The 13,041-nt window shown below is 37.6% G+C and overlaps 3 protein-coding genes across 4 annotated transcripts; all 3 read left to right on the forward strand.

The window, feature by feature from the left end:
• The first annotated feature begins 68 nt into the window (after positions 1-68).
• LOC106155866 (uncharacterized) lies at positions 69-3,742 on the forward strand. The gene is made up of 4 exons (XM_013530889.2): positions 69-274; positions 450-1,759; positions 2,012-2,323; positions 2,691-3,742. Exons 2-4 carry the CDS (start codon positions 454-456, stop codon positions 2,804-2,806), a joined length of 1,734 nt encoding a protein of 577 aa, XP_013386343.2. The 5' UTR covers positions 69-274; positions 450-453; the 3' UTR covers positions 2,807-3,742.
• A 1,654-nt stretch (positions 3,743-5,396) lies between these two features.
• LOC147760695 (palmitoyl-protein thioesterase ABHD10, mitochondrial-like) lies at positions 5,397-6,957 on the forward strand. The gene is made up of 2 exons (XM_087018195.1): positions 5,397-5,949; positions 6,275-6,957. Exons 1-2 carry the CDS (start codon positions 5,830-5,832, stop codon positions 6,563-6,565), a joined length of 411 nt encoding a protein of 136 aa, XP_086874321.1. The 5' UTR covers positions 5,397-5,829; the 3' UTR covers positions 6,566-6,957.
• Positions 6,958-7,806: 849 nt separating this feature from the next.
• Positions 7,807-12,237, forward strand: LOC147760696 (uncharacterized). 2 transcript variants are annotated; one of them, XM_087018194.1, is made up of 5 exons: positions 7,807-8,093; positions 8,283-9,615; positions 9,849-10,160; positions 10,531-10,657; positions 11,004-12,237. In XM_087018194.1, exons 2-4 carry the CDS (start codon positions 8,289-8,291, stop codon positions 10,644-10,646), a joined length of 1,755 nt encoding a protein of 584 aa, XP_086874320.1. In that variant the 5' UTR covers positions 7,807-8,093; positions 8,283-8,288; the 3' UTR covers positions 10,647-10,657; positions 11,004-12,237. The 2 variants fall into 2 exon arrangements, with proteins under 2 accessions (XP_086874320.1, XP_086874319.1); XM_087018193.1 differs by having other exon boundaries at positions 7,809-8,093; positions 10,531-12,237.
• The last annotated feature ends 804 nt before the right edge of the window (positions 12,238-13,041 follow it).

Consider the following 13,041-nt stretch of genomic DNA (forward strand, 5'->3'; position numbering starts at 1 on the left):
CTCTAAAGCTCTCTCTAAAACCGACTGACGTAGGTAGAAATCACATGACTCAGCACAATGTAAAGGTCAGTGACACAATAACTTGTTCAGGGTCGCAAGCAAACATTAACTTTTCAGAAAAGGCTCTTAGTGAATGAGACTTTGGAAGGTTGACAACTAGGAATTCTAGTGGGAAGTTTTCAGTCTTTATCAGATGTCATTGTCGCAAAAGTGTTCGATAAGCTGTACACCCAACTTCAGTTCATTTTGATAATACACCTCGGCGAATCTACAGGTAATGTTGGAGACCGTCTGTTGTTTTATGTATTGATATAGAATAAATTAATTAAATCGGTAGTTGTAGTTAAATATTGCTTTTGTTTTGATGTGATTTGTTTTGATGTGATTTTTCTAGTAAAATTGTTGAGTAAAGTTTATTTACGATTCAATTTAAATTTATTTTGATATAGAAAAATGTCGGCGGCGCTACTTAAGAGCAGTCCGATTGAAAATTCGTCTTTTGACAGCGGTTATGAAGGCAGTTACGACGGCAGTGACAACGTTAACAGTCTTGGTCATGCTGTCGACATTGCCAAACAAGACGTGCTGCATGAATTTCAGACCATAGGGCAAAAGATAGAAGGTGAAATCCGTCGTCTTCGCCACGAAAATTTAGACAAGAATTCACGCATCCAGCAGATGGGCATAGAGGTCGATCAGCAGCAAGATATGGTTCAGCAGCTAACATCTGAGGTAGAGGGCATGAAGGAAAATCTCGAGAAAGAAAAAAGTCAGAGGAAAAAACTGTTTGAAGAGTTGCAGCAGTTGAATATCAAAAAAGAGGAGTTTAAGAGGAGCGTTGAAAGAGAGAGAAAAGAAAAAGAGGTTCAGTTAGTTAAACTTCAAGACCTAAGTAAAGAAAACGAGAAGCTACAAGCTACACTTTGCGCCGCCGAGTCTGAGAGAGGACAACTTCGGTATACCCTGGGTAAAACAAATGGCGAGCTGCACAACACTCAGACGAAACTCGATCTTGCAAAGAGCAGTGTGAAAAAGTTAAGAGAAGAGAAGATGAAAATTACCTCCGAACTTCAGGACGAACGAGCCGAGAAAGAGGAGACCCAACAAATGCTTCAAAAAACAGTGAAGCAAAAGGATAAATATGCTGAACAAGTACAACAACTTGAGGCCCAGAAAGCTACGCTGCAAACATCCCTCGACGTCGCCAATTTAACCCTTAAGAAAACCCAAGAAAATTTGCAACAAAATGTCGCTGAACTGATGGCAGAGATAAAGAAACTTGAAGATGAGCGCTCCGCCTTGCAACATACTATTCAAGAACAAATCAGTGCTATGGATCGGATACATCATCTGGCAACTGAGCAGTCAAAAAACTTTAACGACAAGAATGCCCAGCTGCAACGTCTTACAGACGAGTTATTGGATAAACAGAAGACACTTGAAGAAGTCACTCGTAAAAAGGACATACAAGTGGAAGAAATCAGAACCCAGGTTCAAGAGGCGTTGGAAAAAGAAGACGAGAGGACAGCGAAGGCGGAAGAAGACAATTTGACTACTCTTAATTGCATTAAATTAGCCAATAAGGGGATTGAGTCGAGCATGTCAAGCAGAGAACTCAAGGCTATACTTTCCGACATAAAGAAAATCCTGGAGCCATGCGCCGCTAAGATAAACGCATCAACCGCGGGTGACAAAAGATCCAATTTGGCCACGTTAAGGGCTTTTATGAAAACCTGGAGAAAGGGAAAACTTTCAACAGGTAGGCCTAAAACAAGATAATGACTCTATATTATATCTATTTATTTATGTTTCATGTGTGTATCATTGGTGGCCTTGCAAGTCATTTTAATATGACCCAAACATTTACCACGTGTTTTGGTCACTACGGTTGCCTATTGCATTTTGTCCCTTTTTTATATTCTTTTTTATTTTTTCTTTTTGGTTTACAAGTGAAAACATTAAAGATGGTATGAATTACTCCATCATCTAAAGTAAACTGTAAATATTACAGATCGCAAACAGAAAGAGTTATATCTGGAGAACATACGACGTCACTACACACGCCTAGTGGACGGATTGGGCTATCACCTGGACACCGCCTCTGGTCAAGATCTCCTGGACAAACTCTACCAGGATGGCATTATAGAAGAGGCTGAACTTGAGGCACTAAGGAATACAGCGCAGAAACCACAGAGATCCAGAAAATTCCTCGAAATACTGAAGTCTAAGAATGTGAAGGTTTTCCAGAGGCTCATCAAGATCCTGCGACAAGACCCCCACCGTGAGCACTTGGCCTGTGCGGTAGAAGGAACCACGCATCCCGGTGAGCGCGCGTGCGCGTGTGGGGCTGGAGGGACGGGGGAATATAAGGCGTAAACGAAATCACGAGCAACTTAATAGAATATATTAATTTTCTCTAGATGCTCGCAGCAGTATGTGGTATAATTCAGTCTAACGTTACGTGAAAGATTTATCTAATTGCTAAAAGAAGTGAATTAAATGCTAGTTAGAATTAGATATTCCAGCTATTCGACAGCTTATATTCATATTATATTTTGAGAATAGGATGACTTAAACTGATATACAGTCTCAAGTTCATTTTGATATCTTAAGTGTTTCGAACTACTTAAAGAACATTAAGCGCCTTGAAATTTAATCACATCATGGGGGTTTTGTTTTTCAATCTTTAGAGCTATCAGATGGTGCTGACACCGACAGCGACAACAATGACAACGACGAAACTCAAGAGAGCCAACAGGATTCCAGTCACGTGCCTGTAGTCACAAGAGCGGAGACCACACTTTAAGTCAAAGACTAATGAATGGCGTTTTTACAGAACCAAACATTTATTTTTAAATATTAAAATATGACAACGTTTATACAAGACGATTAAGATTTCAAAGAAACTCGTATCCTCTTGCAATTAATTAACTATACATATTCTCTCATAACCCTTAAAAGGGCCGACTCCACTCTCAACCCCACCCCCTTTCATGCATTTTGTACATAGTATCGAGTTGGTGGTATAGAATTTAGATTCTGGTAGATTAGGAAACAAGGTGTCACCGCTAGATTCATTTTATTTTATTTTTGCGAAATTTGCACAATGCGTCTTCCTTGAATTGATTTTTGCCTCTTTTATAGAACTTAATGTTATCACCAAAGATACTTTAAAAAGGTGAAACATATAATCAGGTCTAAGCTTGCTGTTAGATCTAAGACTACATGATTCATGGTTCATGGAATTGGAATTTCACGAGTGCCACCTCACGGCGATAAGAGGGTTAACCATCAACATGTACCCGTAAAGCCATCATATTACTTATGGCCACGGGAAATCCCGGTAATAGTTTATAGAGAGATTACATAATTCAATAATCAGGTCGCAGGCAGTGAGCAATCTACTGTATCTCCAAAGTTTTTCAATGTAATTCCTAACTGAAAGACTTTGATAGGATTGCAAATAAAAAATTCCTGAACATAGAAATGAGACGAATAGATATTGAAACATAGACCTATCTTTTTCATCAGTGTTTTTATTTTCAGTTTTGGCATGTCGCCCTAACATATTATTTTTTTTCATTTGCGTACATAGTATGCTATTTTTATCAAGAAATTAGCTTATATTTTGACATGTTTAATTAGGTGTCGACTCTATTTTCTAATAACTTTATATTGCATGGATATTTGCATTATTCCAGTACTTGTTAAAGGGGAATAAACGTTCAAATGCACTACAAAAGTAGTATTTTATCTTATATTACCACTGTAAAAAAAGGGGTGGGGAAGAAAGAAATTTCGATAGAATGCATGTTAAAACAGTATAGATAAAAAAGGTTCCAGAATGCCTCATCACTTATTCCAGTGCATTATTCACACTATCTGACTGCAGTATCGATTTTATTTTTGTGAAAATGCACATATCTGTCATGCATTTTCGAAACAAATATTTTATAAAAATATTTTTCGAACATCAATTCAGCAAAAATCATTTATAGCAATTATTTTATTAAATCAAATTGTCAACAAATTTTGTGGTTTCACTATCAAATGTGCAACAATATAGATCTTACATAGCTCTGTAGCAACAACAATGCTTGATTTCAATCTCAATGGGTAAGGAAAGGAAAGGTAAACATGCCGGGGCATATTTTCAAGCTAGTTTTTGACAGATTGGCAAACATTTATTCAGTCTCCACATTAAAAAGTCAGCACAATGCTTTGCATAGGTAAGTGGGGGGGGGGGGGGGGGGGGGGGGGGGGGGGGAGGGGGGGAGGGTTACCCGCAATGGCCAAATAAAGGACCAGAGCCCAGATACGTTTATTCAAAGGACTATCAAATTTCGGTCGACAATACCTTCCTGCCCCTTCACAAGAGAGTTAACTACATGTAGGAGTGTCATAATGCCATACTACTTACAGTAAAAAATTACTAATACGATACTATTTTTCTATGGCGTGATATTTGCTGGGACACACACAAATATGAAATATGGACAGTCGGGTGGTCCCCATCTTCGTATAAAAAAAAACTGCATGAAATTTCCCCAAAACTGTTGTCACTTTAAAGGCCATGTATTCTGGTAAGTAAAGTGTGCAATTTCGGCATTACCTTCGCCTTGTTTAGGTGGTCAACAAGAACTTTTAGGATGAATGTCAGTGTTGCACTTTTGTTTGTAGGATAAACTAGATTAAAAACGAAATATGTCGCCAATAATAGGCCTGTAATATAAAAGACTTAGAACTCCCAAATGACCACATGTTCAGCCCTTACAGAGAAGATGGCCCCCATGAAGTTCCCAGAATATGTAATAACCGGAGATGCCACTGGCTCTTCCTCAAATACGGTTTTTTCTTTAACCTGAACCAGAAGATGGTAATGCTCTTTCAACTGATAGGATAGACACAAAAGGCCTACGCACCTGACCGCATCTGAAAAATACCAGTAATAAAGAGATAAAAATCTGATAAAATAAGAACAAAACCACATACAAAGATGCTGTGAACCCACAACCACTAAACTGATGCATTACCATTCAGTTACCAGTTTCACTAAATATCAAAATGATCTACATGTTATTGTGATGTTACATATACAAAGTCCTGGGGTTTGACCCTAATATAGGAGTCAAATTAACTCCAAGAGGGTCAAGGGGTGCTGAACTCTGACTGGAGAGTCAAAAGACTCCAATTTTATTCTCAGTGAATGTTAATGTCAAGAGGAACACGCATTAAAAAGCATTCAATACGTCTTGTATCGGTTGTATCGTACTCTCTGGTCGATAACCTTTTGATCCGAGTTCTAACATAAAATATCCGGTTTTAATATTAAATGCAAATATTGTCCCCCCCCCCCCTCTTCAATCAAGGCGCAGTTATTGATGTGTTTAAATGACATTAAGCATCTGTTAATAGTTGATTGGAGAAAGTCTATTGGCTGTATCAGGTAAAAAGATATCGGCCCAGTGGGTATTCTCGTTTAGGCGCAGTCAATGTAATCAACTTCATTATTGCCAGACAATTATATGCAGTTATCAACAGGGAAAAATGGGATAGAAAAATCGGGCATAAGGGATGTTACTTGACGATCAAATTAAAATGGAAACTCGTTATCGCAGGAAGGAAGATCTTTATTTTTTATTTATTTATTTATTTTTATTTTTTGAAAGTAAATAACCTGTAGCAGAAATTTCTATCATGACCAGAAGGGAAAGAGTTAGATTACATATACCAGCAGTCAAAATTAAGCAGGACCGAAAAATGACAGTAGTAATGCACCACCCATAATTGTGATTAACCTCATTATTTCAGATTATTGTAGGTTCCAGTATGGGTGGCTGGCTGGGTCTTATAGCAGCCATGGAGAGGCCTGAGAGAGTACAGGCCTTTATTGAAATTGCTGCCTCACCAGATTTTCCTGACAGAAAGTTTCAACAGATGCCTAAACAGGTAAATAAAATTTTACTTTGAAAACTCTTAAGTGTTTGTCTCAGATTTTGTATTTTTAGTTAATGAGTATGTCCAAAAATTATGATTGTTTTATCTTATCTTATTTATTTTTTATTTTTAAATTCATTTTTTTAGGTATAAAGTATAGCTCTAAATGTTGTCACATTTTTATGTACTTTTTTTTAATATGAGCACCAAATTTATCTGTACCAGCAAATGAGAAAACATTTTTCGTTCCATGGTTCACTTATTATTTATTTAATTATTTATTTATTTATTTATTTATTTATTTATTTATTTATTTATTTATTTATTTCATCCTCAGGTTCAAGAGAAAATCATGACTACAGGGGAAGTGGACTACCCCTCCTCCTATGGACAGTTTATCATGACAAGAGACTTTCTTCTTGACTCTCGACAGCACAATATTCTGCATTTTCCAACTATTCCAGTCCATCGGCCAATCAGATTGTTGCATGGAGTCAAAGATGATGCCGTACCGTACATGCTTTCACTTTCTTTGATGCAAAAATTAGAAAGTAATGACATTGATGTGATACTTAGAAAAGATGGAGATCATAGACTTTCTAGAGAGGAAGATTTGCAACTTTGTTAAATGCAGTTGATGAAAAGGTGAAAAAAGTACAAGGAGGAAATGTGTTATCATCTTTATGATGAATTTAATTTAAATACCAATATAAATATACATTTTGTTTTAGGACTATTTCACATATTTTTTCTAAAATATTTTATTTTACACTTTCAAAACCTTTTGCCTTATCTATTACAGTTTAAAATTTATTCAGGAGTTACAGTTGCCTTAAAATCCTATTTATAAGTTTTTGAAGTTTTCTGCAGGTGAAAATTGTACATGGAAAAAAACTGTAAAATGTCAATAATCATAAGACATTTAATCCGTTATCATCAGGGAAATGGCATAAGTGGAGTGCTTATTGCTAGAATAATAATGATGGATAAAGGAATTAATAAATAGAATCTCTTCTTTAATCGAGGTCTTGGTTTTGTCGGAAGGGACGATTTAAAATCGCAGTGCTTAGTATAGGCAACTAAAAATAGCTGATTACTTTCAACGAGCGTGGTAGTGTATTAAGGTGTATCGTCACCCCCTCTGCCTATGGAATGCAAGCTGATCTTTGACAGGCCGTTACCTCTATTCAGAACAACCAGGACAGTGTGGCAGTTAAAATAGGTCGATAAGGGGAATTCCCCTCGTCATATCTAAAATCACCAGATTGGCATTCGGGGCACTGCATCGTACGATGTGGAACACGCGGAAAGCGCAGCACTTGTGCTTGTCTCAATATTGCTCAGACAAGTACGAAAAAATACCCAGTGGTAAACTGATTATTCAGTGGTCGACTCAGGAGACACGGTGGCCCCGTGCCCCCCCCCCCTCCCCCCTTTACTTCGGAGGTAGCCCCTCCTCTGTACCAAAGCAATGTGCATGTATAACAAGCGAAAAGAGACAAAACCAAGCATATTTTCATCCCTGCGTCCAACCATTTTATATTAGCAGAAATGGGCGAGACGGAAAGTGCTGTCATTGCCCCTCTCCCCCTCTTCATTGAACCTGAATTTGCTAGTGTTGCCACCTCACAATCGGCATGCTTGTAAAGGGTAAATAAATGGCAATCCAAATATTATTTTCGGTTGAAAACGAATTGCAAATATAAACAACGAGAACAATAACAGATTGTACAACAACAGCAGCAACAAATAACAATTATAATAATAATCTGAAAATAAAAAACTACAATCCAGAAATGACGATAAATAAAAAATAAAGAAAATGATGCCAAAAAATTCCCTACGATACACTGATTGAAATCATTGAATTAAATTATATATCTAAAGCCGATTGACGTAGCCACCATATGACTCAGCAATATATACAGGTCATTGATACAATAACCTGTTCAGGGACGCTAGAAATCATTAACTTTTGTTCAAACAGAAAGGGCTCTCAGTGACTGAAAACGTGGCATTTGAGACTTGGACGGTTGCCCACTGGAAATTTTAGTGGGAAGTTTTCAGTCTTTATCAGATGTCAGCCTCGCACACCTTTCTGATAAGCTTTACATCTAACGTCAGCATTTTGCTTATACACTTCGGCGAATCTACAGGTAATGTCCGAGACCGCCTGTATGTACATGTAGTGATATATAATAAACTAATTTAATTGTTAGTGCAGTAAAAATATTGCTTGTATAAGGGTGTGATTTAAGGTTTTTTATAGTTGAGTTATTATATGTTATTGTTGAGTATTGTTGAGTTAAAATTTATTTACCATTCCTTTTAATTTATTTTGATAGAGGAAAATGGCGGGGACGCAACTTATAAGCAGCCCGATTGAAAATTCGTCTGTTGACAGTGGTTATCAAGGTAGTTTCGACGGCAGTGACAACAGTTTTGGTCATGCTGTAGACTTTGCCAAAGAAGACGTGCTGCGTGTGTTTGAGACCTTACGAGACGCATGGCAAAAGAAGGAAGAAGAGAACCGTCGTCTTCGTCACGAAAATTTAGCCAAGAATAAACGCATCCAGCAGATGGGCATTAAGGTCGATCAGCAGCAAGATATGGTTCAACAGTTATCATCTGAGGTAGAGGGCATGAAGGAAAATCTCGAGAAAGAAAAAAGTCAGAGGAAAAAACTGTACGAAGAGTTGCAGCAGTCAAACATCGAAAAGGAGGAGTTGAAGGAGAGCGTTGAAAGAGAGAGAAGAGAGAAAGAGGTCCAGTTAGTTAAACTTCAAGACCTAAGTAAAGAAAACGAGAAGCTACAAGCTACACTATGCGCCGCCGAGTCTGAGAGAGGACAACTTCGGGATACCCTGGGTAAAACAAACGGGGAACTAAACAACGCGCAGAAGGAGCTCGATCTTTCAAGGAGTAGTGTGAAAAAGTTAAGAGAAGAGAAGATGAACATTTCCTCTGAACTTCAGGACGAACGAGCAGAGAAAGAAGAGACCCAACAAACGCTTCAGAAAACAGTGAAGCAAAAAGATAAATATGCTGAACAAGTGCAGGAACTCGAGGCCCAGAAAACTACCCTGCAAACATCCCTCGACGACGCCAGCTTAACCCTTGAGAAAAACCAAGAAAATCTGCAGCTTAAAGAAAACAGAGTCGCTGAACTGATAACAAAGACCAAAAACCTTGAAGATGAACGTTCTGACTTGCAACAGACTTTGCAAAAACGAATCAGCGATTTGAATCAGGCACAGCTTCAGGTAACAGAGCAGTCAAAGGACTTGGAAAACAAGAATACCCAGCTGCAACGACTTAAAAACGAGTTATTGGACAACCACAAGAAACTTGAAGAGATGACTCGTAAAAAGGACAAGCAAGTAGAAGAAAATGTTAAAATCAGGACCCAGGTGCAAGAGGCGTTGGAAAAAGAAGACGAGAGGACAGCGAAGGCGGACGAGACTTTAACAGACGTTAATTTGACTACTCTTAAATGTATAAAATTAGCCAATAAGGGGATAGAGTCGAGCAAAGAACGAAAGGCGATACTTACTGACATAAAGAAAATCCTGGAGCCATGCGCCGCTAAGATAAACGCAACAACTGCAGGTGACAAAAGAAGAAATTGGGCCACGTTAAGGGCTTTAATGGAAAGCTGGAAAGGAAAACTTTCAACAGGTAACACAAGTCAATTATCCTTTAATTGATTTTTTTTTTTGAATGGATCGTTGGTGGCCTTAATTATCGTAAGTCATTTCTGTATAACCCCAAAAAATCACTGTGTGTTTAGGTCACTACGATTGCCTATTACATTCTTATTCCTTTTATTTTTATTTTTTTGTTTACAAGTGAAAACGTCAAAAATGATATAAAATACTCCGTCATTTTTAAGCAAGCTGTAAATATTACAGATCGCCAACTGAAAGAGATATATTTGGAGAACATACGACGTCACTACTTGCGTCTAGTGGACGGACTGGGCTATCACCTGGACACCGCCTCTGGTCAAGATCTCCTGGACAAACTCTATCAGGAGGGCGTTATAGAAGAGGCCGAACTTGAGGCATTACGGAATACAGCACAGAAACCAGAGAGATCCAGAAAATTCCTCGAAATACTGAAGTCTAAGAATGTGAAGGTTTTCCGAAGGCTGATCAAGATCCTGCGACAAGACCCCCACCGTGAGCACTTGGCCTGTGCGGTAGAAGGAACCACGCATCCCGGTGAGCGCGCGCACGTGCGTGTGTGGGGCTGGAGGGGGGGGGGGTATAAGGCCTAAACGAAAGGACAAGCAACGTAGTAGATTTTTCTAGATGCTTGCAGCAACATGTGGTATAATTTATTCTTACGTTACGTAAAAGATTTATCTAATTGCCAAAACAAGTGAATAAAATGTTAGTTAGATTAGATATCCTAACTATACAGCAGCTTACATGTATATTCATATTATATTGCATTTTGAGAATAGGATGGTTTAAACTGATATACAGTCTCAACTTCATATTTATATCTTAACTGTTTCCAACTACTTACAGAATTTTAAGTGTCTGGATATTGAATGAAATCATGGGTGTTTTGTTTTTCAATCTTTAGAACTATCAGATGGTGCTGAAACCGACAGCGACAACAATGACAACGGCGAAACCCGAGGGAGCCAACAGGACTCCAACCACGTTCCTGTTGTCCAAAGGACGGAGACCACACTTTAAGTCAAAGACTAATCAATGACATTTTTACAGGACCAAAGACTTATTTTTGAATATCAAAATATGACAGCGTTTATACAAGACGATTAGCATTCCAAAGAAACCCGAATGACTCTTGCATCGTATTTAGTATACACTTCTGTTACTATTCTCTCTGAGTCTCATAACCCTAAAAAGGGCCGACTCCACTCTTACCCCCCCCCCCTCCCATAGCATATGCGTTTTGTACATAGTATCGAGTCGGTGAAATAGAATATAGGTTCTGCTAGATTAGGAAACAAGGTGTCACCGCTAGATTTTTTTTTTTTCGAAATTTGCATAATGCGTATTGATTTTTTCCTCTTTTATAGAACGAAATTTATCACCAGAAATATTTTGCATAATACCGTTAAAATTGAAAAGGTAAAACATATCGTCAGGCCTAAACATGCCATTAGATTTAAGACTACATGATTCATGGTTAATGGTTAACGTCACGGCGATAAGAGGGTTAACCATCCACATGTACCAGTAGAGCCATCAAATGACTTATAATTATGACCACGGGAAATCCCAGGAATAGTTTATAGAGATATTACAAAATTTAACAATTAGGCTCTATTCCCATAGATTTTAGATCTATCTATCCCCGCGGGGAGTCTCACTAGATTACTTTCAGATAATCCGACTTAAATGTCCGTCCCGCCTACTACAAGCTGTAAAGGGGGTAATTAACTTTCGTGTCCGCCCGGCTGACAGCTATTTAGCGTGAACCCCCAGGGAGTTAGGTCGATCTAAAGTAGGTCGATCTAATCTATGGAAATGGGGTGTTAGATTAGAGTCATGCAGTGAGCAACATACTGTATCACCGAAGTTTTTCATTGTTCTTAACCGAAAGTCTTCGATCAACTATATAATATTGTAAAAGAAAATAAAAATCAGACTAATAGATCTTGACACATAGGCCTATCTTTTTCGGCAGTATTTTTATTTTCAGTATTGGCATGTTGCCCTATCACATTATATTTATAATTTGCGTTCTTAGTAGGCCTATGTTATTTTTGTCAAGACATGAGCTGACTACTTTACATGTTTATTTTATATTACCAATGCAAAAAAGAGGGGATTAAAGAAATTAAGATAGTATTTTTTTAAACAGTATAGATAAAAAGGTCCCAGGGTGCCTCATCACTCATTTTTGTGCATTATTCCGCTATGTGACTGTAGTTTTGATTTTATTAAAATTAGCATGTCTGATTATTTTTTATGAAAGTACACAATTCTGCCCTGCTTTTTCGTAACAAACATTTTATAAAAGGTTTTGCAAACATCATCAATTCAGCAAACAGCATTTATACAAATTACTTTTATGACATCAGATGAAGTGGAGTGGTGCCACGATCTAAGGTGGCCAATATAGATCTTACAATAGCTCTTTCGCAACAATGACACTTGATTGACACTCAGTGGGGCGGGAAACGGAGGTAAACAAGGATTGCCTATTTCTAAGTTTGTTTTTGACAGATTGCCAAAACTTTTAATCAGTTTCCACGTAAGGAAAAAATCAGCACAATGCATTGCATAGGTAAGTGGGGGATTTTAGCCCGCAATGGCCCCCCAAAAAAGGACCCCATCCCAATTACGTTTATTTTAGGGGCTGTCAAATTATCGTTGACACGTCTCATACCTGCAAAGAGATGGTGATGTAGAATTTAGATTAGAAAACAAGGTGTCTCCGCCTGAATTTTAGAAATATGGATATTATTTGCGTCTTCCTTAATTTGTTCTTTTCCTCTTTATTAGAATTACATTATATCACAAAATAAAGGTCTTGCATACTAGTTGAAACTGAAAAGGTAAAGCATTTCATCGGGCCTAAACAAGCTTTTAGAGTCTACTTGATTCACTGTTAAATGGAATTGAAATTCACCAGTGCCATATCACACAGATAAGAGGATAAACCGTCTATACATGTGCATGTACCCGTAGAGCCACCGTATGACTTATGACGATGGAAAATTCCAGAATAAAAACTTAACGAGAAATTTCAGTTTAATAATCCGGTTGCAGTCACTGTGCAAAATATCATTTTCACTCGAGTTTTTCAATATTACATGTGGGACAGGTTACTAAAATGAAAATTGGATCCACGATATAGAATTTCTGAACAAAAAAAATCTGACAAATAGATCTTGAACCTTTGATAAATTTTGCCAATCTTTTTTTATTATTATTATTATTTTTATTATCGGTATGCGTGTTGTCCTATCAATTATCACTATTTACGTACACAGTGAAGATTCCAAGAAATGAGTTTCCCTCTTTACCTGTTTTGTCAAATGTCTACTTTATTGACTATAAATCTCAGATTTAAGGGATGTTTGATTTATTTTAGATTTATCTAAAGAGGAATAAATGT

Source organism: Lingula anatina, chromosome 7 (genome assembly GCF_051362555.1).
Source record: "Lingula anatina isolate TDL-2025a chromosome 7, LinAna3.0, whole genome shotgun sequence".
NCBI classification, from domain to species: domain Eukaryota; kingdom Metazoa; phylum Brachiopoda; class Lingulata; order Lingulida; family Lingulidae; genus Lingula; species Lingula anatina.

Coding starts and splice junctions, on each gene's coding strand:
- LOC147760695 (XM_087018195.1), top strand. CDS start 5,830: ATGGGTGGCTGGCTGGGTCTTATAGCAGCCATGGAGAGGCCTGAGAGA. Junction 5,950..6,274: donor TTCAACAGATGCCTAAACAG/GTAAATAAAATT, acceptor TTTCATCCTCAG/GTTCAAGAGAAAATCATGAC.
- LOC147760696 (XM_087018194.1), top strand. CDS start 8,289: ATGGCGGGGACGCAACTTATAAGCAGCCCGATTGAAAATTCGTCTGTT. Junction 9,616..9,848: donor GAAAGGAAAACTTTCAACAG/GTAACACAAGTC, acceptor TAAATATTACAG/ATCGCCAACTGAAAGAGATA. Junction 10,161..10,530: donor AGAAGGAACCACGCATCCCG/GTGAGCGCGCGC, acceptor TTCAATCTTTAG/AACTATCAGATGGTGCTGAA.
- LOC106155866 (XM_013530889.2), top strand. CDS start 454: ATGTCGGCGGCGCTACTTAAGAGCAGTCCGATTGAAAATTCGTCTTTT. Junction 1,760..2,011: donor AAAGGGAAAACTTTCAACAG/GTAGGCCTAAAA, acceptor TAAATATTACAG/ATCGCAAACAGAAAGAGTTA. Junction 2,324..2,690: donor AGAAGGAACCACGCATCCCG/GTGAGCGCGCGT, acceptor TTCAATCTTTAG/AGCTATCAGATGGTGCTGAC.